We start from the raw sequence: 25,154 nt of genomic DNA, 5'->3' as shown, positions 1-25,154 counted from the left end.
TGTCTGTGTGTAAACATCCTGCTGAATGTTGTCAGGGGCAGACAAACAGGCGGACAGGGTCACAGATGATGCTTGCTGCATTGTGAAATATCTGTAAATGCATGTGGTCAGTGGTATGCATGAAAGCTTGTCTGTGTTTGTTTGCCCTCCCATTACCTAAATGGCTCGATGTCTTGGAACAACACTCCATCATTCCAGACTTCGCTGTGTGTTTTAGCCAAAGTGTTGATGAGAGGTGTGGACCAGATTATTATTATGTGTGTGTGTGTGTGTGTATAAGAGACCTGGGTGGTAGGGGGGGTGTAGAGTCCAAGAGACACCCCTCAACACAACACAGACCCAACCCCCCCCAGCTTTGAAATTATGTCGGCATGGTTGCCGTTACCAAGGCAACTGTCCCATGAGTAAGGGTGGGGTGGGTGCAGCTGGTGCTTCATGACTGAGTCAAGGGTGTGCGTGTGTGTGTGCGTGTGTGTGTGTGTGTGTATGTGTGTATGGTGGAGAAAGAATGTGTTTTTTTTCTCCATATTGAATAAGAGCCATTCATCGTGGTGAGGTCAAGATGGTCGATGTCTGAATGGTGCAAAGTTTTCCTGGGTGTGTGTGTGTGTGCGTGTGTGTATGTGGGTGGGTGGATGTGCAGGGTAAAAACAGAGTTGTAACCAAACTGAGAGAATGGGTTAGTACGTGTTTGTGTGGATGCAAAGATCTAAATTTGTTTCAGCATTAAACATGTGCTGCTGACTCACCCACTGCACCCACTTTCCATCTTTGCACACACACAATCATATAAATATGTGTGTGTGTGTGTGTGTGCGCGCGCGCGTGCATGTGTGTTCTGGTACATCCACTCTCAGTTCCCATCTTGGAGTGTCATCCTCCTTGTTATAATGCTGATTTAATGAACTCCAAGCTATGAGCTGTACTTTTCAGCCTGTCTTAACCAATAGGATCTTGTGACGCTGAATGGTGCCGGTATTTTTTACTGCAGAGGTGGTTTCATATTCAATTAGGCTGAGTTTTTTTTAACCCCCCCCCTTCATATTGAATTAAGCAAGGTCATGCTGCTCTTGTGGCGCACACGCTGTAATTCAAATGAAGTGCTGGATGCTTGAATAGGCCGAGCAAGGCATGAAATCCACCAGGCTTTGATTGCCTTGAAGAAGAAACACCATTCTGTTAAATATAAGCTGTGAAGTTGAGTACGCATGCTTCAAATTCAATATTCAACATAAATAGACCACTTTTAAAAAACAGTGAATGTCTTCTTATCATTATTATTTTGAAATTTGGTAGGGTTGGAGACACAAATCCCTTTGGGGTTGCATCAGGAAGTGCATCCGGTGTGAAAAATCTCCCAAATCAAATATGCAGCGCTACCCGCTGTGGCGACCCCTTGTGAATAAGGAAGCAGCCCAAAGTAGCTCTTTTAGGAATGTGTAAAGAAAAGAGACTATAAGCTGAAAATTAACGAGTGCCAATCCCAGAAAGTTGATGATCAACTGGCTTATTGAGCATGCATCAAGAAATGAGTGCCATCACGAATAGCACATTTAAATGTAAACAGCCCCACTTGAAAGTGCTGCAAAGCTTCTCCAAGATGTGCATCTTTCCATTCTGGTGTTTTGATGAATGTTGCACGCTATTTTTGGGTAGAGCTACTCAGTTCTATTGTCATTATCATTGTCAGTTGTGATAGAAGACAAATAGCAGTAGAAGAATTCAAGTCAATCGAAGCTGATGGCAGTGCACTACTCACCATTCATTTGCTGATTAAGGGGAAAACACTTCACTGTTTGCCCAGTGAATAAAAACAGAATGGCAGTGATGAATGGAGTGGTATAAAAAATAGGGGCATGTTTTCATTAGCACTGATTAGAACAGATTTTCTTCTCTTTCTCTTTTTTTTTTTTTTTTTTTTTGTATAATTTGCACAAATCATGTTTCACAGAACCTTCAGCTTTCAGGCCCTTCCACTGTGGAACCAGCTCCCAGTTTGGGTTCAGGAGACAAACACCCACTCTACTTTAAGATTATTCTTCAAACGTTCCTTTTTGATAAAGCATAGAGTAAGGATTGGATCAGGTGACCCTGAATCCTCTGTTAGTTACGCTGTAATTGGGCTGGGCTGCTGATGGCTTCCCATGATGCACTTGGTGTTTTGTCTCCCTGAGCCTGGTGCTGCCAGAGGTTTCTTCCTGTTAAAAGGGAGTTTTTCCTTCTCGCTCTTGCCAAGGGCTTGCTCATAGGGGTTTGTCTGATTGTTGTAGTTTTTAGTTATGAAAACTATGAAGCACCATGAGGAGACTGTTGTTGTGAATTGGAACTTTATAGATAAAACTGAATTGAATTGAAATCTGTTGTTAAGATGGAGGTGGTGGGTTAGGTGGGAGTCAGCTATTACTATAACCTTGGTCAAGGCTTTGTAAGGACTTTCGTCTGCATCTTTTGTCAGCAGCAACTACGTCAAACACTTTGAGCACACCAAAGTAAAACTCCCGATTGTGTTGCACTCTTTGTGTTTCTGATGCTCCTTCTGGGATTAATGAAGCTCAGATCAGTGTGAAGCAAAACAATTTACCTCTCTGACCATTTGCTGAATATTAACAAAGTACCCGGGGAGATTTCACACTGAGCTCAAGTATAAGTTTCTGCTATCTACCTTTAGTGTGCAAGGCCATTCCTCTCCTACTGCGGCTCGCTCTCTGCTTTGCATTATCTTCCCATTTCCATTGAGTCATGTCTTCTTCTCTTTTTCTACCCTAATTTCCTTTCTGCTCATCCATCTCTTGTGTTTTTTTGCCTGACTGTCAGCATGTTGTGCTTCCTCTCATTTCTGTCTTCAGCATTTCTTGCATTCCTTCTGTCACCTCCTCCTTTCCTTCTCTTTTTCCTCATCACCTGTTCTTTGCCTTTTTCTCTTGTCTGTATTTTTCATCCTTCTTGCCATTGTTTTCCTCTTTTCTCCCACAGTCACTGTCTTCCCTGCTCTTTCCCCCACCTGTCATCCATCCAATCACCATTTTTCATCTTGTCATCATAGCAGTGTTGCTGTTTCCCATCTTGCCTTTTTGCCGTTCTCCCCTTCTATCTACTTATTTATCCATCATTTTTCACTTTTTATTGCATAGTTTTCTGTCACGCTTACGGCTACTCTCTTCCCCCACCCAGTCCTGCTTTCTCCCCTGATTCCACTTCTTCCTCAATCCTTCCATACGTCCATCATTTGCCCCGCCACATCATTGCAGTATTATTTTTACAGGCACACTTTTTCAGCTGCTCTCATCAACCGTCCTCGTCATCATTACCCATCAGTATTTGTTAATTTCTCAGACCAGGATTTCTGTTCCTGCCCTTTTGCCTCATCCCGCCCCCTCCTTTTCTCAACTGTCTGTCATCGTGTTGTGTTTTGGCATTTTTCTCATTTTCATCTCCGAACTGTCTCCACCCATCAGACCGTTTTCATCTTGCTGTCACTTTGCCGTGTCATTTTTCTCATCTTCCCTCCTCGCTGTCGCTCTTCTCCCGTCTCCCCTCCCTCTTCCTTTCTTCTGACTTCATTCACCTTTGCTGTTTTACCCTCTCACTTTTATTTCAGGGTTTCACTGCACTTTGAACGTCACAGGTCTCAGGTGGTAACACAGTGAACACAACATTACAACAAATACCTTTTTATGCAAAAACATTTTATTTCTTTGTCCAATAACCAGATGCACTTATAGAAAATATATTTGGAAAGAACACCTCAAGGCCGTCTGTTTTTTAGTAATTTGTACAACAAATATATTAACAACTGGAGTATTCTGGAGGGTTCTCATGTGCTACTCTTTGGATTCAAAGGCTAGCATTTTCTGCTTACTTCTTGTGTGGCGTTTTGCATAACTCTGATGTCAGAATTCCTTCAGCTGCAAGTAGGTTTTTCAATTTGATTTTAAACCCTCCCACAAAATGTCAGTGTGATTCAAATCTGGGCTTTGAAGAGGCCATTCCATAAACCTTTATGGTCGATCGGCTTGTGCTCCTATTCTGTTGAAAGGCCTGATTTTGATTGAGTTTAAACTTTTGGACAGATGACCTCACATTATTCTATCCTGTTATCACAGTTGAATTAATGACTGCAAGCTGCCAAGTCCCGGTGGCAGTGAAGCATCCCAAAAATATTTCCCCTCTAACACACTTTACAATTTGTGTGCGATGCTTGTTTAAAAAACATCTGCTGATTCTGTGGCCTGATAATCTTAGATTCATCTATTCAGACCAAAATATTCCAGCAGACCTGGTTTTGGCAAACTGTAGTTTTGATCTTTTTTGGACGGCTTGGACTTTTTCCTGGCACGATAGCAGTGAAGGTCAAATGTGTGCAATCCTTTGCTGATCAGCTCCGTTAATAGTCGGTTTCAAAAAGGGAACAAATATTTGCTTGCTTGAATATGTCAAGAAAGTCGACAGTTGACTGTACACGCCAACTGGGAACAAAAGTCACACGGGCTAACAGCAGGACACTTCTTAATTGGACACAGTTGTGGGAACCTGTCATTCCGCCGTGTTAGCCATTTTGATGAATTTGGACATGGCCAAATAGATCTGATTCAAGTTTCTGTAAAATTACTTGAGCGTGATGGACTTGCACACTCTTTGTTGCCTGTTAGCAGTTAAAAACACATCAAGAAATGGTTGAACAGGAACTTCAGACTGCACATGTATGCTTCTGAAGACTTTTCCAAAGCCTGCTTAACAGCAGTGAGAAAACCCACATCTATGGGAGCTGCAATGTTCAGTATAAGAAGCAGCTGTATTGCATGAATGTTAGCATTTAAGGCACCTTAACTGAGCTGCCCACTTACAGTCAGCCCTACAGAATGCTTCCTCTATGCAACACTGGGGCTCTCATTCTTAAGGAATTTCACCTTCTGTGCTCAACAGTTTGCTATCTGTTTTATTGCAAATGATTTGATTTATGCTGGCTTTAGGGTATTATACAGTTAATAGGTGTTTCCAAGTGTTTCTGTCAGTACTGCCATTGTGAACCCCAGTGGGTAGGTATAGGCTGGGCCAAATAGCATAGACATCACCCAGCCACATTGTTTGGCCCCTTCTGGGAAATTCACAGGCATTTCCAGATCAGGCTAAATATGTAATTTCCCTGGTTTGTGTACCAAAGGTTGATCTGAAAGCTGCTCAGAATACCTGTAGAGGACTCTTCCAGTTCAAAATCTAGCCTAAATGCAAAGTTTTCTTTGAAGCTGCACTTTAGAGCTGCTTAATGAAAGTGAAGTTGTTTGAATTATAGTGCAAACTGAGACTTTTGTTCAGCTATTTGCATTTCTGCAGCTCGTCAATCTGAACAAAGAGGAAATAAACTTAAACGAAAACTTTTCAGCAGCTCACTGTGGCTAGTTAGTATCACCAGATTTAAACACTCTTTTTGTTACCTGAACAAACAAGTGTTAACTTCAGCTGTGACAAATACCTTTGGCCCCAGTTTGCTGCTTATCACTTCTTTGTCTTTGAATGTTATGCAGTGTTCTTTATGCAGTATGACAGTTTCGGGGATTTTCGCCTTCTGTCACTTGCTTTTTCTGTCCTCCTTCTCATTTTCGAGCTCTACAAAACAGCATTTGCTTGCTTGCTCTAACTTGAGATTGACACAAATTGGCAAACTGGACAAAAAGGTTAAACAGGTTTCAGCTTTATCAGATTACACTGAAATCTGATCGAGACCGTGTCTGTACAAACAGAATAAAAATTCAGTTAGCTTCCTGTTACAACTCTGCATTTGCTTTGTACAAAGTTAGTTTACATTGGTAGCAAAACTATGAATGCAAATTCACACTCCTGCCACACTAGGAAACATTATATTAACCGTGCCTCCATCAGGTAATTTCCCACGGGATCTACCAACTTTTTAGGAAGTTTTTTTTCTCCCACTACAGCGACTATTATTTTGCTCCCCCCAAACCCCTGCTTTGAGTGGAAATACAGCTGTTGTGTATAATGCATCTCAATGCGCAATGTTAGGTCAGATTTAACTGCGTGAAGAAAGAAAAAATACTGTGGTTCACCAACTGCACCACATATACGCTTACAGCTCAAACAATCCAAAGTTATGCATGATGGTTTTAATAAAGTCGTGCTCTCTGCCAACGAGACAAATGCAAGTTGAATTGTTCTTTTTCCATATATACCAATCTGTCTTTGGGTTCGGTTTGAACATTTAGCTTGGAAATTTGCTTTTGTGCATCCCTTCTCAGTTCAGTTTAAAGCATTGCAGGAGAGCCTGGTTGATAAATAAGAGTATGCAGTTTGCTATTACTGTTTTTAAAGTTTGAACCACTTTTATAAGCTCTTTCTACTCCTCACTGCTATGTAGAGCTGCCAACGTGTGAAGCCATGTCTGGTGCTGCTGTAAAGCCTATATGTTTATGCTTTAGTTTTGCCAAATCCGATCTACAGAAGAAGACGTGGCAGATAAAATATGAAAGTTAGCACGAGACAGACAGACATGCAATTTCTGTCCTTGTTCTGAAATCAGTCGATCTCCCCGCACCATAGTTCTCATAGTTTACATGGTGCAATCATTAAAAAAAAAAGAAGCAATCTGTGCTCTCATTATCTGAGGTTTCAGATCCGGTTGTTATCATGCAGTCTGTCTAGAGATGTGCAAGTATTGTTTGTCTACGTTTGTTTATTCACGAGAGATACATTTCAGTATTCTGTGTTTGAACATAGTGACCAACCCGGTAAGAAAAATCAGTCTGTCTTTGTGCAACACGTCACTTTATCTCAAAGATGATCCGAGTGATGATCTGTTAAGACAAAATTTGCGTCATAGTTAGGTTTAATAATTCTCATAGTCTGTTACTTTGAAAACCTGCATTTATTGTTGATTTTTACACAATTGCAACCAAACTGCAAATGGAAAAACCCGTGTATCAGAGTACTGGAAGGTATATTTTATTCGCCCCAGTCACACTGGCCTTTAGATTTGTCAGTGACCATCCAACAACCACCAGTTGGGAGGAAAAAAATGTATATTCCCCAAATGGTTGCAAGTGGTTTCTGGCAGTCGCTAGTGTGAAAATGGTTGCAGAGACATAAACAGTGCTGTATGAAATTCTCCTCGAGATTGCTTTGTTTGCTAGCACATTTGTCATCAGCAGTTTACACACATGTCTGCAAAAACTTAAAAGCTATTTGTCATGTATTAGTAAAACTGTAAAAAGCACGGAGGCTGTTGGACCTTTTCTATGGTGGAAAACACTTCTTCATATACAGTAATGCCTAATGAATAAAACAAAGATTAGATTTTTATTGCAAACAACAGATTTCTTTCAGTTTAATACCATTTTTGTTCCAGATTCCAGAATACTTTTAAAAACTGATAAGAATGGAAACCCTTATTTTGTGTTTTTTCTCTCCTTTTTTCTTCTTCTCAGAGCTGATCCAGAATGGCCGGCTGCTCACGCTACCCCTGATGGCAGGAGACCTGCACTCCCTGCTGCCCGATGAAGACAGGAGACGTCTTTATGTGGCCATGAAAGATGGCCTTCTGTCTACCAGTATGGATGACATAACGCAAAACCCACGCAAGGTTAGAACCGCAGGACGCGAGCACACATTTGCTTACCATTTAAGGAAAGGTAGACTGATGAAGAGATGTAACACAAAATACACACATAAAACACACAGTCAGATGACAGCAGATGAGATAGCTGATGTGTCAGAGACTTAATAGGGCTAATTGCTGATGGTTTAAGAGGAAAGTCACACCCTTCTAATATCCCCTCTAATCTCTTATCTTTGTCAAATTCCTTACTTGTGCTGCACAAAAGCTCCGCTTTTCTTCCTCTGACCCTGTTTTGTGGTTCTTAGCTGAACAAACAATTCACTTACCATTCATTTCAATTTAGCATGGAGACAGAAACAGTGTTCAAAAAGCAGAAAGAGGCTGTGCCACATTTCCACCTCTATTCAGCTTTCTCCTTGGCAGCCAAGCTGTCCATATTTGATAAAAATGTCTCCACCTTTTGAGCAGAAGGTGATTTTTTTTGGCCTAATCACTTAGTATTATTTAGTTTAGCAATTGGTAAATGGAAAAAGTACAGAAGTTGGGAATGTACACTTAAAGAAGAGGCTATGCTTTAAAAAAGAAGACATACAGATAGGACTGTAATGGATTCCATTCAAGCCACAATTATTTTATGCATGTTTCTTACATCCTAACTTCCTCTGCTTTCCACATTTACTGCTCAAAGGCACGATTGCCTCTGTTGGCACCAATACGGAGGTATTATGCTTCAGACGAGAACAGCATGAAAAACGACTGCACGAGGTCAGCTGCACAACATATTTTTGGTTTGCAAAGACTGCACAAGCGCATCTCTAGATTTTATACACTAGTGAGCGGGTCAATATTTGATTTGATTAGCTTTTTCACATATCAGTAAAGTGAAGCTTAGTCAAACGAAGACTCTGCCCAGCACATAAGCAATACACAGGAATGTGGAAGTGCCACAATAATATTCCGACCAACCCAAGATTTGCTGCGAGACGCGGCGCTCCTTCGTGGTGGCTGTTAGAATGTGGAAGTTTTGTTACAGTATCTAGTTTCATTCTGCAGCTTTAGCACGGTATCGAGACAGCCATACAGCCACGTTAATGGCTCGCCAGTCAGGTAGAGTTCAGGGTCACAGCAAGGACACAGAACAGTGCTGGCTTTCTTAACCCTGCCCAGCCGGATCAAATCAATACCCTCATCAGTCAGACGTGCATGTAAGCTGTCAGAGAGCCAAACAGGTAGAAGAGCAGAAAAAAAACAACCAGCGAAACCGACAGACAGCCATCAGTTGCGCTGGCCAGCCACCCACTCAGTCAGGCAGTCAGCCAGCATAAGGATAGATAGTCACAGTCAAATCATAACTCAGCTCTGTGCGGGCTGTTAAGTTACATATTTGTACATCCAGTATTTATAGGCTCTTTGTACCTTTCCAGCCTGTGTGCAGTCCCCCCCCCCCGGTGTTAAAATCACTCAGTGCCATGTTCTCAACATTTCTGTTTATTTTCTCAGAGCTTCTTATCAATGTTGCCTGAGACAATCTGGATCCTGTTTTTATTTATATTATGTCCTCCCGACTTTACCCACACTTATGCACAGTGGACGTGCGGTTTTTCTGTTATATAAAAATCAGTGTGGCTTAGAGAGACGATCTTATAATTTATTATAACATTTAAATCACTCACACAATGACTCTCACAATCATTTTTCTTTGATCGGGGGAAAAAAAAATACTCAGGCCATTCTTTCTGTGTGAGTCAACAGCTTGCAGCTGCTGTAACACAAAGGGTCACCAGGGGTTTAAATGTTTGTTTGCGGCTTTTTGTTTGCTTACAGTATTTGTTCTTCTCTCCTTTCATTTTCTCTGTTTTGAATCTTCTCTCGGCTCTGAAAACGACTCCAAAAGTACAGAAATTTTAATTTTTTTCTAGCTTTTTTCCCCCCGTGTTCCTTTTACTTTTTAAAATATGTTCCCTTTTTACAAAAACCCACATTTACATCTTCTGTTTCGTATAAACTGACAACCAGCATGTTTTTCACAGAGGGGTAAAATCCCATTAACCGCAGTCTTTACCTGTTGAGACTCCCTTAGTGGTGGTCCGTGTTCCTGTCAGTGTGTGGTATTCGGAGATAAACGGGGTCTGTGGTCTCTAATCTAATCTGATGGTCTCAGCCCCGCACCAGCCTCTGTGGGAATGACTGCATCGTGGAACAATTAGTGTACATCCAGAAATTGTTTCCTGAAACCACCGCCATTTGTCATTAATCACTTTCTACAAGCTCCTGTCACTTCTTCACATCTTCATTCACCCCAAATACAAAAAAGAGAGATAAAAACTACAATCAGTGCACAGATGTGTTTTTTTAATTAATAAAGTGCACTTGTTACAATTTATATATACATTTACTTCCTAATGCAGTGTGAAGTTGAGGTCTTGAATTTACTTCTGACACCTGAACAGCAGTTTGTGTATCACGTACTTAGCGACAAGTGCAGACGTTCGCTTATCGTATCGATTGCATCTCGGTCTCACCGTTCTGCTCTCCAGGGGAATGACTGTCTCAGGGAAATATTTAGATTAGTCATGTAGAAGCCATTTGACACTAAGGCTCACCTCATTCTCGCTCCCTCACTGCACACCATCCCAGCCTCTATTGTTTCCTCCCTTACTGGCTTTACATGAAAGCATTCTCCATTATAGAGTTTTTATTATACGCTGATTAAGTTTACACTGAAGCAAACAGTGTGGTTTAATGTGATTAAGCTAACAAGTGCAAGACAAACACTTCTCTGATTGCTTTAGTTTGTTAAATGGTGAAGTCATCCATTTTTCACATTACAAATGTACCTTTTCATGTGTGATCATCTTACCTGAACCCAGGATGACCTCACACAACCAAACCTAAACAGACCCGAAGAAAAAAACTTAGCAACCTGAGGGGTTTATTACACCACACTGATTCTCACAGCTTAAACAACAACAACGGAAAAAAAAAGAGACATCGACATGTGGATCTCGATTATTCTCTGACTCTTCACAAAAGGCACAGATCTCTCTCATTTGTGCATTACACAGTGTGGAAAGATTTTTTTTTGGAGCAATGTCATTTATTTTCTTCTTGAAGCCCTTATCAAAGAGCTCACATACAAAGTGAAGTAAATACCATATATCTTCCTCTGAGCCAGGGTCGTCAAAATCCATCGTGTGGACTTTATGGCAGCCCACACGATGCAGGAAAGAAATGCACGACTGTATTTCATGCATCATTCATCTGCTGCGCTGACACAGGTTAATGTGGCCTAAGTCATTAACTTCCTGAATTGGAACTCGGTCACCGAAAGTTTGATTCCCTGTCTTAGAGCCTGTCGTGTCCAATAAGAACTGCTGGTTAAAGAAGAAACTAACTGTGACCACAACAGAGAGGAAATTGTGGAGCCAGAACCCCGTTTGGTTCATCTTGGACCCTTTACAGTGGCTGCTTCAGTCGTTCTGTTGATGCAAGATAACATAATAACATCATGTTATAACTGCACAAATCAAATAATAGCACGATGTTTAGGGTTTAAAGTCAGAATAAATACTGTCAGCCATGTATAATTGTAATCAACAGTCATTTAGTCATTTAGATGAGTGATAATAGCTGCATTGCAGTGCACATTCACAGTGTGTAGGCATGGCCAGGATTGTATGTCAGTTAGTCATACTTGTAGTCATGTACTCTGCTCTGGCAGTTTGGCTCATTATCAGAAGTCAGCAATGCTGCCAGTTGGCTTTTTCTTTTCTCCTCCCTAAAGCTGACTATCTGTTTGGAGCTAAGAGGTATGAAAATCATCTCCTTCTTTCTTCTAGATTAGTCATGTTCTGTTGACTATTCCTGCCACGCTCCCTCATAAAGCACCTGCCAATCCCCCGAAGCCCTTTATCGGAAATGTAGAGTGAGCAATAAAAACATTTCTGAAATCTCTTTGTCCCTCTCTTTTTTCTCTCCCCCTCTCTTCTTTCTGTAGCTGTATTGGCCAGCCAGTCCGGACCGCGTCCAAGAATGTCTCATGGCTGGGAAGGATCCAGAGGTAATCAAACGCACACTCGCAGATGCACACACAAACACGCTAAGATTGGGTAAGTAACCGCGTTACCCTGACTTAAGCAACACAGGGAAAAGAATTACATTCGGACACATTTGCGTGCAGATATGAATCAGTGTCAAACCACATCAGCCGTTTTCATCCTTTCTCTACTCCCTACTGCCGTTTGATAATACCATACAAGAACTGTCTAGAGTTATGAAGCAATAAAGCAATACAGTAAGATGATAGATTACCATCAAGGGCAGAACTAAAGCTGAATGTATCTTATTCATTTGGGAACTGTAAACAAACAAGACAGTTTTCATGCAGGCAGGCATATCAAGATTCAGTTGATCCAAGTACTGGCAGACGTCTGGTGGGGCGTGCTGAACAGTCAGTCACATCTGAAGTTTTAGGAGTACTTTTTTGCTTCTTGACTTCACAATAAGCTCAAGATGAAAGGTGAAAATTTGTCAGTTGAGTTTAATAAGTGCAAGTCATATTGTTTGATATTCAAACAAGTAATAGAAAACAGTTAAGCATCAGTGCAAAATAATGTGTGTCATCCATTATTCCTCACTTTATGGTCCCTGTTTCTCTCTGTCCAGCTGGAGTGTGCGAACTTCCTGCGTGTTCTGCAGCCTTTTAACCAGACTCACCTGTATGTGTGCGGCACCGGGGCCTTCAACCCCCGCTGTGCTTTCATAGCCACCAGCGTCTTCCATCAGGTAATGCTACAGACACAATTACATACACTATACAGGTAATGTATGCTGGTGCAAAATATGTATTTTTATTTTCTTTTGCGACTTTGCTGGATAAAAAAATGGTATCTGTAGAGGCGTGAGCTCTACCAGACTTAAATCTGCTGCTCCTAAAAATAATAAAGCTGAAGAATGGGCAGACCATCAAAACCCAATATTCGCTGAAGCCCTGCTATCAAATCCCTCTCCTTGAAATCTGAAGAAGCTCCTCTTTTTGTTCCTCACATTTTTCCTTACCTATCACACTAATGCAGAACCATCATGGTCATCAAGTGTGCAGTCAACTGTAATTTCCAAACTGTCTGCTGATGTAGTTCCCACATTTATGCCACTTTAGTCACTTATCCTTCTGAAACAGCAGCCACTCGAGCAATTTTTGTGGCTGAAGCCATCTGTCCCCCAACAACAGTTACCTCTTCTTTCAAAGTCACATAGATTACTCTTTCCATTTTGATCCAAAATCAGAATCAGTTGGGCCATTCTCTGCAATTTTATACAAGCAGCACTTTGATGTTAACTGCAGTGCTGCTCGTGGATGCATAGTGTTCAGTCTGCGATGTGTCAAATTAACGTTCATCACCGATGCTCTACTCATTTATCCAGGTTTTGAGGGCTGTCTGCATTAAAAAATAGAAATATATGTATTGGATGCCTTGATTTTCCTACCACCCACCAATATGTCTGTTTTCAGACTTCGAGTTCCAGCCCCCATACGCATGCCTAAGAGCAGCTGAAATATCATGTGGTGTCTGCCCCTATGCCCACATATCCACCAGGGTTCACCTTGTGATATGTCAAATTTCCTTTCGTCGCTGATGCTGCACTGTGTGGGCTACCAGACACCTTAGATATGTTATTTGACATTTGTATGTCAAATGCAATGGATGGTGAATGTAACTGTAGAGGTCAAACCTGCCTGCTGTTGTCGGTGTGTAATTTCTCATCATAATGACACATGTGGGTTATCGTTTTTTCCCAGAAATAGGCTGCTGGTTCTGAAGTTTCTCACTCATCTCACTTAGTTGTGTGTGTGTGTGTCAGAGAACAGTTAATCCCATGAAAGACCATGTAAGATCAGAGCAGAGGTTCAGACATGGTTCTTAGAGGTGCCGATGGTGCTGACTGGTTTAACATTGAGCTTCACACATTTTAAAATCCCTCCACTTAGCCCGATTACCCTCAGTTAGGTGCTCACTGAGTGCATGTGTGGCAGGGTAGTTGGGCTCGCTGAAATGGTGCTATATGCACTGGTACTTTTTATGCACGTGTGTAGGTTTTTTATGTTGCATTGTCTTTGTTTTAGTTCATAATAATAATTCATATTATATTTATTTATTTTGTTTGTTTTGTGTTTTATTCTGCTGTATTTTTTTATATTGATCTGTGGTTTTATCTTGTAAAGCACTTTGGTCTACTTTGTTGCTTACACGTGCTGTAGAAATAAAACTGAGAGTGACATCAGGCGCAACTCGGGGTTCAGTATCCTGCCTGAGGATGCTCTGACACATGGACAGGTGGAGGTCGGGATTAATCCACCTTCTGATTGTTTGACGACTCGCTCTACCACCTGAACCGCCACTATGATGCTTCTGGATGATTTGCTGCATCAGTGGATAAACTACTTGAGATTGCAATATAAATTAGGGCAGCTTTGTGATCTGTCTTCTTTCTGTGTGAGTGACGTCTGTGATTTCTTTGACAGTCAGAGCATCAGACTCTGTCCTACGGCCAGACAGAGTGCGGGAAAGGCAAATGTCCCTACGATCCATTCCAGAAAACGGCCTCTGCAGTCGTTGGTAAGTTGACTGTTTCTTTAAACCTCACCTTTAATAAACAGTACATGCACCATCATGCACTTTATTTTCTCTACAACAAAATATAACCGTTAGGTGGAAAGGAATCATCTAAATGTGCATAATTAGGTGTTTTATCAAAGAAAAACTAGATGGAAAATGGGTTTATGTTTGTAGCAAAAGTGATGCTTTGCTGTTATAAAACTCATCAAACTGTGGAAGTTATATATCATTTCTAGAGGATGTCTAAAACAGGAGAGCCATGACTTGGATGTCTTTCAATGACTACTGATGAGAATACTGTTGTGTATTCTGTGTAGATGGAGAGCTGTATGCCGGCATCACCTCAGACTTCATGAGCCGGGACTCTGCCTTCTTCCGTAGTCTTGGCAACCGTCGTGTCATCCGCACTGAGCAGTACGATTCCACCTGGCTGCAGGGTAAGAGCAGAAAAGCACCACTTCCTTTTTGAAGTCTACCTTTGTGTTGAACAACTCAGAACTGCGTCTGACATTAGAAGTTAGTTAAGAATGTGCTCCTTACGATAACACAATCACTAAAACACTAAATTTTGTCAAATTCTCCACCAAGAAAACATCACAAGTCACGGTTAACGTGTGCAGCACATTCAGTGTGTGTACTTTGTGAACTGAATTTTCTGAAGTAAACTGAATATCTTTGAGCATCTCTAAAATCATCTCCTGCACACCCGGTTGGTGTTGTATCGACGTCTGCTGCTGATAACAAGGCGATATATACTGACTCCCTGCTGTTTGGAAACTCGACTTCTCCCTAATCATCCCTTTGCTCTTTCTCTATTCCTTGCGCTGCAAATTACATTTGTATCAGTGTAGCCGGACTGTATTACATTTGATTTCTTATAATTTGCCTGTGTGTGTGTGTCTGTGGTACTTTCCTCCAGATGCCCAGTTTGTGCGGGTAGCGCCGTTGTCTGAAACTGATAATCCAGAAGACGATAAGGTTTACGTGTTCTTCACCGAGCGCGCACAGGAGGCGGAAGGTGCTGCTGGGAAGGTGCTCTACTCCAGAGTGGCACGTGTGTGCAAGGTATGCGACATGTTTGTTTGGCATAGATAGGGTTTGTGCAGTTTGGACACTCTCATCAGAACACGTCTGCATGTAGCTTACATAAACACGTTTACCTCCATGGGAAGGTATGTACGTGCTGTTTGGTCAGTGTGTGTGTTAGAGCAGGCAACTGTGTATCTGTGTATCACTGAAATGTATGAGGGACTGTTTATGTTTGTCACAATCACTGCGTCTTCCACTGTTGTGTGTGTTTTCTGTGTGGACATGTTTGCACATTCATGGCTTTGTTAGAATCAGAGAGACTTTATAAAGCCCAGAGGGAAATTGAGTTGTCATAGCAGTGTAGAAACAGAGATATTGATAGATAAATATTAAGATAAATAGATAAATATAGAGATATAGGTATAAATATCAAAGGACAAGCATGTGCTTAAATATATGTCATCATGTACAAAAGTGACAGAGGTGAGGTGTGATTAATTCTGTTCCACATGTGTGATCTGACCCAAGTGGATGAATTAAAGAGCCCGATAGCAGCGGGAAGGAACGACCTCCTGTAACATCCCTCAGACAGCGAGGTTAAAGGAACCTGTTGCTGAAACTGCTCTTCACATTGTGTGTTATGGAGGGGGTGGGAGTCATTGTCCATAATTGCAAGCAGTCTTGGCAGCGTGGCGAGCTTCATGCCAATGTTACTGTGTGTGCGTGAATGTTTTTGCCAGCTTAAATATGCAATGGTCATATGTTTGTATGTTTGCTACTTATGTAATCATAGCAGATCTAATTCAGTTCTTTGTAATGTTCATGTAGAACGACATCGGAGGCCAGAGGAGTTTAGTCAATAAGTGGAGCACTTTCCAGAAGGCTCGAATGGTCTGTTCAGTCCCAGGACCAGATGGCTTACAGACACATTTCGACCAGCTCCGTGAGTACACACATGAAAGCATCAAAAGGCAAAACGCATCACATTAAAGCTAAAACAAAATCACATCCGACAGGTCTTAACCGCAGCTGAAGGTCTGTCCCTGAATGTTTCTTGAAAGAGGAATTGAGTTCAGGCACTCAGCCAGTGTGTGTGTGTGTGTGTGTGTGTGTTTCATGTGAGTTCGCAGACACTTAAGGAAACTTAAAAACCACTGCCTCAGTAAATGCCTTCATAGCTCCACTGTTACCAAGGTGACCAACAGCCCTGTCGGTCACCTTGGGTTTGTCTTCGTGCCTCAGCCTTGGTTACCACGGCAACATTCATTGCAATGGGTTTATTCGTTATCGAGGATTTTCACATCAGAGTCCTCCGGTCAGCTCTGAGTGTGGGTGCGTGCAGCAGCAGGTCTGTGAGAGGTGCGAGATGCTGAATTTGTGAACTTGGACGCTGCCGGTGTGAATTTGTCGCTCACAGATGTGCAGATGCACAACTCTGAGTTTCTCTTAAAAAACGGTGGCATTAATGTTAATGGGCAATCAGCAAGCTTTAAGACATCAATAAAAGACACCACCACAGTAACTGGGTTGATTGATCAGAATCAGAATACTTTATTGATCTCTAAAGAAATTATGTTTAGCTGAATTCGGAGCTACAATATTAGCGATTTAAATATTTTACTACAGAAATCTTTATTTATTCATAGAAAACATCAACATTTCCACATCGATGTAACTGTCCCTCAGTAGAAAGCTTTAGTAAATAACTGCAGTTGATGATACAGCCTGTTAATTCATTGCTACTGCTAGCTCCCCGCACACTATTTTATGTAGCAGTAGGTCCGATGCTTGCACCAGGGTATCTCTATCTTTACCATTATAATTTGGTGGTGGAGAGTACAGAAACTATGTAGAGGATGCCGTTTACAAATGAAGCTCCCTATTTTATTTGAGTGGAAACTTAATATTCATGTACTCCTACTTCACCTTTAGTCCTCTGTGGCGGGCGGGTGGGATTATGTTCTTTAAAGTTGCCTCTGCCCATACAGCTCAGAATTAGTCATTTCATATTTTGATTGGAAGTTATGAAAAGGAAAGGGTGGATGGTAGAAAGAGGAAAGCATGGTGAGGTTTTAAAAAAAGGAAGGCGTAGGAGGATGAAGCAAATCGGTTTTGTTTTTACTGCACATTTAGCACACATAAACCTCACAGTGTGCTGCATAAACAAAGTGAAATTAATTGTTGAATAAATAATATTTTTGAATTTCTGCTGCCAATGAATTACAGAGGCCATGGCTTTGGGTCTTCATTAAATGTCATCTAACACGGGTGTGTCTGCAATAACAGTCCAGATGAAGATCCTTGAGCCACGGACAGATGTTTGGATTCCTGAGGAAACTGATTGAGAGCTAGAACTTGCTTCCTTTATCTAATTTCCACCATCATAAAAAAAGTGGGCTTGTATCGAGTGTGAAACACTCCTCTGCAGAAAACTGGCTCCTCTTTGGCCCTGACTTCAGCCCACAAACCTAATGCTCTTGAGACTGCAAGGTTTTCGTGAAAAGTCTGCATTAAAAATTAGAGGCTTGGAGTTTGAAATTCATGGGTGTTCTTGGAAGGGAGAGTTTACCCAAAGAACACTAAACTGCTAATATAGTTCCTCGAGTGTTTGAAATCTCTAATCAACTGCCAAGACAAACAGTTAACAAAGAAATGTTTTGATCCATGAGTTACGAGCCTGGCGTGCTTTCACTGCACCACCCTGTTTTCGAGCAGATCATCTGAGACTCTCTTTCTTATGAAGCCACTGTGTTTCCTGCTAGGCCCTTAGGGGATTAGGTATTTGTTAGGAAAAGAAAAAAGGTGTAAATCTGAGACACGCAGTTTGACATATGGTAACAGTGGGACAACGTGAGGTTGGGACTTGTCTCTGCTTAGGTTACTCGTCTCCGCTCTTTGTGTAAACAGAGCACACTTAGAGTAAACTAAGTAACTCACTTAGAGAGTTACCATTTGCGTGAATGTATACAGTACATTAACATATACAGTAAATTTTACACTCCTTCACATAGTCCAACCATTACACAAACACATGTTCAAAAATAACAAACACCTGAAAGCACACACACTGTTTTTCAGCTGTTACCACACACACACAAAGACACTCAAGCCTTAGCCTGTCTGTGTATACAAAAGAGTTCAGACTTGTCAAGAGCATAAACATCTCTACCCAGCATGCCTCTGGCCATGTTTTAAACATCTGATAAGGCTGCATACAAATTTGTTTGTGAATACACTTCAGCAGCACACACACATACAAAACCACGACCTGCATATACAGGAGATTAACCCATCGTGTTAAGAATGCTGCCAATGTTGTGTTTATGCCATGCTCTGCCACATAGAAACACTACAAATCCCATAAACTCGCGACGCTCTGCTGGTCCCTCCAGAGCAGCGGGTGACACCAGGCTGCGTCTGGGTGCTTTTATTTGCATACAATTTTTTTTGTTGAACATTTTTTTCACTTTTGCTAATTCTGTAAGGCACAAAAGAAATCTATTAACAACAGTCAAACACCCATTAAATTCAATCCAAATGTATTTATGTGGCACCTTGAGACAGTCGTCTCAAGGCGCTTTATATTGTAAGGTAAAGATGTTGGGAAAGTGGGAAGGAAAAACTCTTTTAATAGGAGGAAACCTTCTGCAGCTCAGAGGGCAGGGAGCCGGGACAAAAACACACTGTGGAAGAGGGCCAGAGCTTAATAATAACCAATGATTAAATACAGAGTAGTGTATAAACAATCCATAAAAGTACCATCTTAAGTAACACTATGAGTACTTAACACTGTAAAGCCAATGAATAGATAAATAATAAGCGTTCGCACAATTCCAGATATTCCATTAAAAAAGAGAGACCCGAAAAATAATACTGTAGCATGACAAAGCTAAACCTCTAGTAGCTGTGATAATTTCACTAGCAAATGATCTCAGTCTAGCTCACAAGATAATTCCAGTCCAGTCTGTTTCATCGCTGACCCATGCAGTGTTGAAACAGATTAGACAAATGGCCGGAGATAGACTTATATACATCTTGATATATATGTATATATAGTATAGATGGAATTTTTCATATTATTCATTGTGACCTGTTACCATGTTCCCACTGAGTTATGCAGAGTGTAGTTCTTAATTTACTTTATGCCCCATGTCTGTTACAGAGTGTCAAAATCAGCACAGGGAGGAGGTTGGGGTGGATGGATTGGCGGCCCTCTTCATTTACCATTTCCAATGTAAAGTAAATGTTTGCATTTCTGACCACAATCCTTCTCTAACCTTGGCGCCTTTATTCTAAACACCATGATGAAGCTCTCCACACCTTTACTGAGAAGGATTTATTTGAACCTGAGCTCTGAACTTTTCCTGATACTATATTTTTGGATCTAAACTTAGCCCAGCTATAGAAAATCAATTTCCTTTTGTGTTCATAGCAGTTCTGTAACGCATGTCATGTCACTCAACAGGCAGGGGAATCAGATCAAAGCTGCACGTGTTGCTCTACAAGCTTGTCAAAGCACTTGTTGCAAATTGCTGATTCACCTCTTGTTCCTTTAGCATATTTTGTCGGGATTGACTCACATGTTCTATGAGGGTTTTGAACACCCTCAGAGTTGGCTTTGTTTTGGGCAAAGCATTTGGGCTGTAATTGCCACGAGGACTGACTCACAGCACCGGACTGCTTTGAATTTATTGTTCAGTTGTTTTGTGTCTGGAGCTGTAGGGCCTTTTGTTCACTTGTGTAAGTGTTAATGCTGAGCTCTTGTTGTCAACCACGCTAGTGTGAGAAAAACAAAAATCAGACCTCGCCTAACCATAATTATTCAAAGAGTCAAACAGTCGAGTGGAAGCCGAGTCCCTCACAGGAAAGGACCGTGCAGTGCTGTTTTCCCCATTGTTGTGGTTGTTGTTGTTGTTGTGGAGGAGAGTCATGCTATGAGGTTTTAGAGCTGGAGACAGGCAACCCTCTGTGGCCGGATTCTGTGTCCTGACACTGGAGCTACTTCGATTTTCTCAGCCATTTTCCTCGTCTATTTTTGTCTGCGTGCGTACGATTCAGTGCTTCAGACATAAGGCAGCACCCGTACGCTTCCTACAGACAGGAAAAGTGCAGGGGAGGAAGAGTGTCACTGGGAGAGTTTGTGGATGGTATAAAAGCATGACAGTGACGAGAGACAGAGAAACACATCAGCCAAGCAAGCCTCTTGTTCAAGCTCAAATGTAGATTTCATTATTTTTTAAATCCACATATAATTTAAAATGAGTTTGAGATGATGACGACGATGACCTTCTGAACAGTCAGCTGTTGTAAGCGATCCAAAAAACATCAGTGATGTATGAGAGCCACAACCCAGAAACAGCAAGTTTGACATTTCTGGGAGATTGATGTTTTATATATTGGACGTTTTTGAAATGACCTTAACCTTTCTTTGGGTCAGCCGTATCTTCTCCTGGTCTGTTTGACCTCATCAGATGGAGAAAAAGGTCAGAAGATAAACTAGAGGGAAAGATTTGTCTCCCTCCATATATGAAGTGACGGTTAAGCAGTTGCACATATTGCCAAGCCTTCCCAATCCTTTCAGGTTAATCTGACAAATGTGTTTCCACTATTTAATGCTTAATTGCCTCGTCGACAAACACCATTTGTTCAAACTGGTTAGGAAAACATGTTTTGTGATGCTGAGGCAGATTTGACTCCCCCGTTGAACCTTACTAATCCATCATCGCTTGACTGCAAACACTTGAAAGGAAGCCCAGTTTATCAGAGGGAGAAAAAAAAGAGGAGATGGATAGAAAGTGAGTGAAAGTGAGGAGCTGGGCTGATGGCCAAAAGAAGGGTAGGAGGAGGGGGATCTAGTAGGACGGGCAGGATGAGGGCAGAGGTTGTAGCACGTGGTGTTGACCAGACATGAGAAGGACAAAGAAAGATGGGCTGAGGGAGATGAGGAGGGATGTGGAAGCTGTCATCAACGGGTTATTACTGCAACACTGTGCAAGAGAAGGTGAAGGAGGGGGAGGGAGCAGGAGAGAGGAATATCTGATTTAAGAGAACATTGGAAATAAATTTGGCTTCTGGACAGGGCATATGAAGAAAAAAGAGAGGGGATGAAGAAAGGAGTGGTAATCGCCGAAAGAAAAACGTTTTATTTTCTTCTTACGGCCAAACAAAAATGTGGAGAAATGAAAGGAATAGCTCCAATTTTAGCATTTCAAAAGGTTAAGACTTCCAAAGTGGATATTGTAGAAGCATAGGCAGAAATTTACCCTTGTGCATTCAGCTTTTTATTGTTGCCATCACTTCTCTGATCCCTCTTCACATTTTCACTACGTTAGGAATAACAGAATAGTTTATTAAAGCATGTGTTGAGTGTAAAGTCCCTGGGTTAGGGTAACAGCCATCGCTATCAAGTTGTCAGGAAGAAAGGAAAAATAAAGTTGATGTAAAGGACTGAGGGAAAGGATAATGGTCAGAGAGAGTTAGAATTGCTGCAGGCCATGCACAAATATATTTTCCCTCTAAGGACCAGGATTGGATGAGTGAGGTGAAGTGAATCTAAAAGGGTGTGAAGGTTGACTGAAGTGAGACAGAGAGAGACGGAAGCAGGGAAATGGGGTTAATGGGGAAGGCTGAAGCAGACTGAAGGTGGAGATGAAAGAGATTAGAGATTTGCACTATATTTGTCTTGTAGTAAAGTGTAATTTACTGGATTTCAAATGTATATTTGTTGGTGTGCAATTCCATCCTGAAGCGAAAAAAAAGAACAAAAACATTGTATGACACAGAGAGTGGTATCAAACGTCCTTTGTTACCACCGATGGAGAGCTGGCATCTTAGTCTGGCCATGGATGGCAAAACTGAGTTAACAGCTGTTGCTAGAGGGTAAAACATGTATCACAGTGAGAAATATGGAGTGTCAGAAGGAATAGGGTCAATAGCCGAGAGGGTTAAGGATCGGATAAGATGGAGGCAGGGCTATTATTGGCAAATTACTGTAAGATGGAGGGACGAGACAAGAGGAGTTGGCAGAAAGGTGACGAGCATAAAGGAGGCACGATCTAGGTGTTGGTATTCGGGGTGGCTGGATGAAAAGGGAGGGAAAGAAGAAACAGTGGAGAAATGAGGAGAATATGGGAGTTTGCCTGAGGGCGCAGTGGCCAGACAATTAGGATGAGGGGTAGGAGGAGGAGGAAGAAGACAGGGGCTGGGGCTGCAGGTCTGCGGGCTAGACAAGACTATCTTCCCTCAGGGGGAAAACAACCTCGTTTTGTTTAGAGAAGAAGACACAAGAACAATCCTCCAGAGAAAATAGGCCAGACAGACAGATGGATGGGGGGGACAGAGGGAAGAAGAGATAGCGGGAGGGAGGGATGGAGACTGGGAGGGACAGCGAAAGTGAGAAACAAAGAGAATGAGATACACCCAGAGGGCTCCCGGGAAGTCCAGGTGGATTTGAGCAGAAAGGAGCACGGGATGAGAAAACTAATAAAAAGATAAAGAGATGGAAAGAAAAAGGAGAGAAGATGATTCAGGAGACAAAAAGAAAACATCTTGGAGTGTAAGATAGTGGTCGAGGCTGAAAGAGTAAAGAAGCTGTGCTTAAAAAAAAGATAAGAAGCCATGAATCTGTCGTCTTTAACTGTAACATGAGCAAAAAACCAAATAAACACTCTTTCTTGCTTCAGCGGTCAAACACTCTCACCTGGTCAGCCCGTCTTGCAGATAGAAGCAGAGTGACCTCATATTTTCTGCACTATATTTGTGATTAATGCATGTCTGAGTGTTGCGTTATCCCTCCTCTATTAAATATTAATGACATTAGAAGCCACTCCAGTTTACTAAATCAAACATGCGAGGGATGTAGGTGGAACAGCACTGAATCAGTCGAGGTTTAAACTCGTCACAGAGCGATAAGAGTGAAGTTTTGCCAAGCTGAGCCGTAAATAACTAAGACGTCTTGTTCAAAGTGTGTAAGAAAGAAAAATTTTGCGCTGGCTGTGTCTTCTAAATTTGAACTGCATTTTTATGTGGAGCTGCATGTACACTGAGGTGCAAAGAAGAAAGGGAGACTAACTTTCGAGCAGAAGGCAAAGATTCAGAGTTTTTCCCCTGCAGGGTTTTACCAGAGTTTGAATTAAGTTTACTCAGAACAAAAAAATGCATGTATTTACTTTTACGTGCTGTGTGGCCTCATTTTTACCTGTCTTAAAATACCACAAAGTAAATTGGGATTTTTTTCCTCAATTGGAAACCTTTGTTCTTTCTTACATTCATAATAGCTGGAGCATTGTTTGGAGATGCAGCTCTGTGGATGCTAGCCAGACCTGCTGTTTTGATCATTTTTGATCCACACTGAAATATGTCAGGTTTTAATTATACAGAGCAGTAACAAATCCTAAATAAGCATATTTCATGGCAGTCAGTTTGTCCTGAAACAGCATGTATACACATGTGTTACTATAATGATGTTAAAAAAGTTTCTTGCCTGTTTAGGTGAACCGAATTTGTTTACATATTGTATTTCAAAATGGCTTCTGTGAAATCAGTCTATTGCCTTGAAATCTGGTGCAGCCATTCGTACCTTCCCTCTGAACAACTCTGATGAACCTCTAACTTCTTGTCATGCAATCAACAGGAATCAGTCATGTTTCTTTTTCCAGCACTTTTTCACTCAATACCTGCAAAACTAGTTTAGGTATTGTGCTAACAAGTGGATGTTAGCATGTCAAATCTTCCTAATCTCACTTGACCTCATGTTAGCATGCTGATGTTAGTAAGTCTTTTATACAGTTACTGGTCTTGGCTTGGAAAAAAATTCTTATTTGGCTTGAAACTGACTCTGAAATACTTCACTTTTTACACTTTTTACGCTCAGTTTGGGCATCGTCTGGCAACCACCGGTCGCTACAGAAAAATGTTGCAAGTGGTTGCTGGAGAAATCGATTGCTAAAGCCCCAGTGCACAAGGTTGACTCCCTAGTAACTACGGTTGCTAGGGAAAAATGTATATTCCCGCACCAGCTGGCAAGTTGCTGGGGGATAGTTGTTTGGTGTCGTTTATTAGTGGTTAGCAAAATACTTGCTAACTACTGACAGACAAGTCAGGGTACAAACTATAGGCGACTGAACTGTGGGCAATCTGCTAGCAACCAGGCCAATCACACAGACATTTTAAGTGGAGCACCGTCTACCTCTTTTGAGCAATAGACCTGTGTGACTGAAGCCTAATGTAATTACATTAGATTACAACATTAAAAGTATTTTTCCTGCAGTAGTGCATTAGTCTTTAACAAGGCCAAGTCTTGTTCTGTCCAAATGTGGTGTATCTAACTACAAGTCCAATGCCAGCTTGGCTGCACTTCCAGATGAGTTTCATCTGTTCTTTGCTCTGTTTGACTGCAATCCCATCACCTGGTAAACTTGTTTCCACTAGGTTTTAAAGGGCCTTTCATCTGTACTCAGAAGGGTTCCACCAGGGTGGCTGTGTGACTATAAAATTGAGCTCTGTGGGTGTAGATGTGCATCTTACAATGCCCTTCTTTTTTAGTCTGACTCATCTCTTCTTTGAACAAAACTTCGAGGAGCTTCAGATGAAAGTGTTGAATGCTCAGGATATACATCATCCAGAGTAATAATGCATGAAGGCCATAAAAGAAAAACAGGTAGACACAGAGAGGCAAAGTAAACCAACAGATGATAAAGGTTTTGATTAATGAAAGGCATTCTTTGGAAGATGTGAGAGCAGAAGATAAGCTCGAACAAATGATGGGAAAGTGGAGAAGAGGCTGTTAAGAAAGATGGAGGGATGATATGAGTAGAATTAGGGAGTGATAGGAAACAGGAAGAGAGGTAAAAGGAGTGATAACACAAATGGGGGCATCTACACTGTGATTTAAAGGCAGGAAGAGCTCAAAAAAGCAGTAAATAAAATGCAATAACAAAGAA

At 41.5% G+C, this 25,154-nt stretch overlaps 1 protein-coding gene across 2 annotated transcripts in view; it reads left to right on the top strand.

Moving 5' to 3' along the window:
* Window positions 1–25,154, top strand: part of sema3h (sema domain, immunoglobulin domain (Ig), short basic domain, secreted, (semaphorin) 3H) — a 52,072-nt gene that overhangs the window by 12,712 nt on the left and 14,206 nt on the right. For both annotated transcript variants that reach the window (XM_084916539.1, XM_084916538.1), the window contains exons 2-8: window positions 7,437–7,591; window positions 11,565–11,627; window positions 12,233–12,352; window positions 14,091–14,184; window positions 14,502–14,621; window positions 15,104–15,249; window positions 16,042–16,156. In XM_084916539.1, coding sequence (XP_084772665.1) covers window positions 7,437–7,591; window positions 11,565–11,627; window positions 12,233–12,352; window positions 14,091–14,184; window positions 14,502–14,621; window positions 15,104–15,249; window positions 16,042–16,156 — 813 coding nt within the window. The remainder of the gene's footprint in view (window positions 1–7,436; window positions 7,592–11,564; window positions 11,628–12,232; window positions 12,353–14,090; window positions 14,185–14,501; window positions 14,622–15,103; window positions 15,250–16,041; window positions 16,157–25,154) is intronic.

This window comes from Perissodus microlepis, chromosome 20, assembly GCF_051167445.1.
Source record: "Perissodus microlepis isolate ML-2025 ecotype Zambia chromosome 20, ASM5116744v1, whole genome shotgun sequence".
In the NCBI taxonomy this organism is placed as follows: Eukaryota; Metazoa; Chordata; class Actinopteri; order Cichliformes; family Cichlidae; genus Perissodus; species Perissodus microlepis.
Note: the sequence above shows the minus strand (reverse complement) of the source record. Positions and strands in the feature narration are given on the sequence as shown.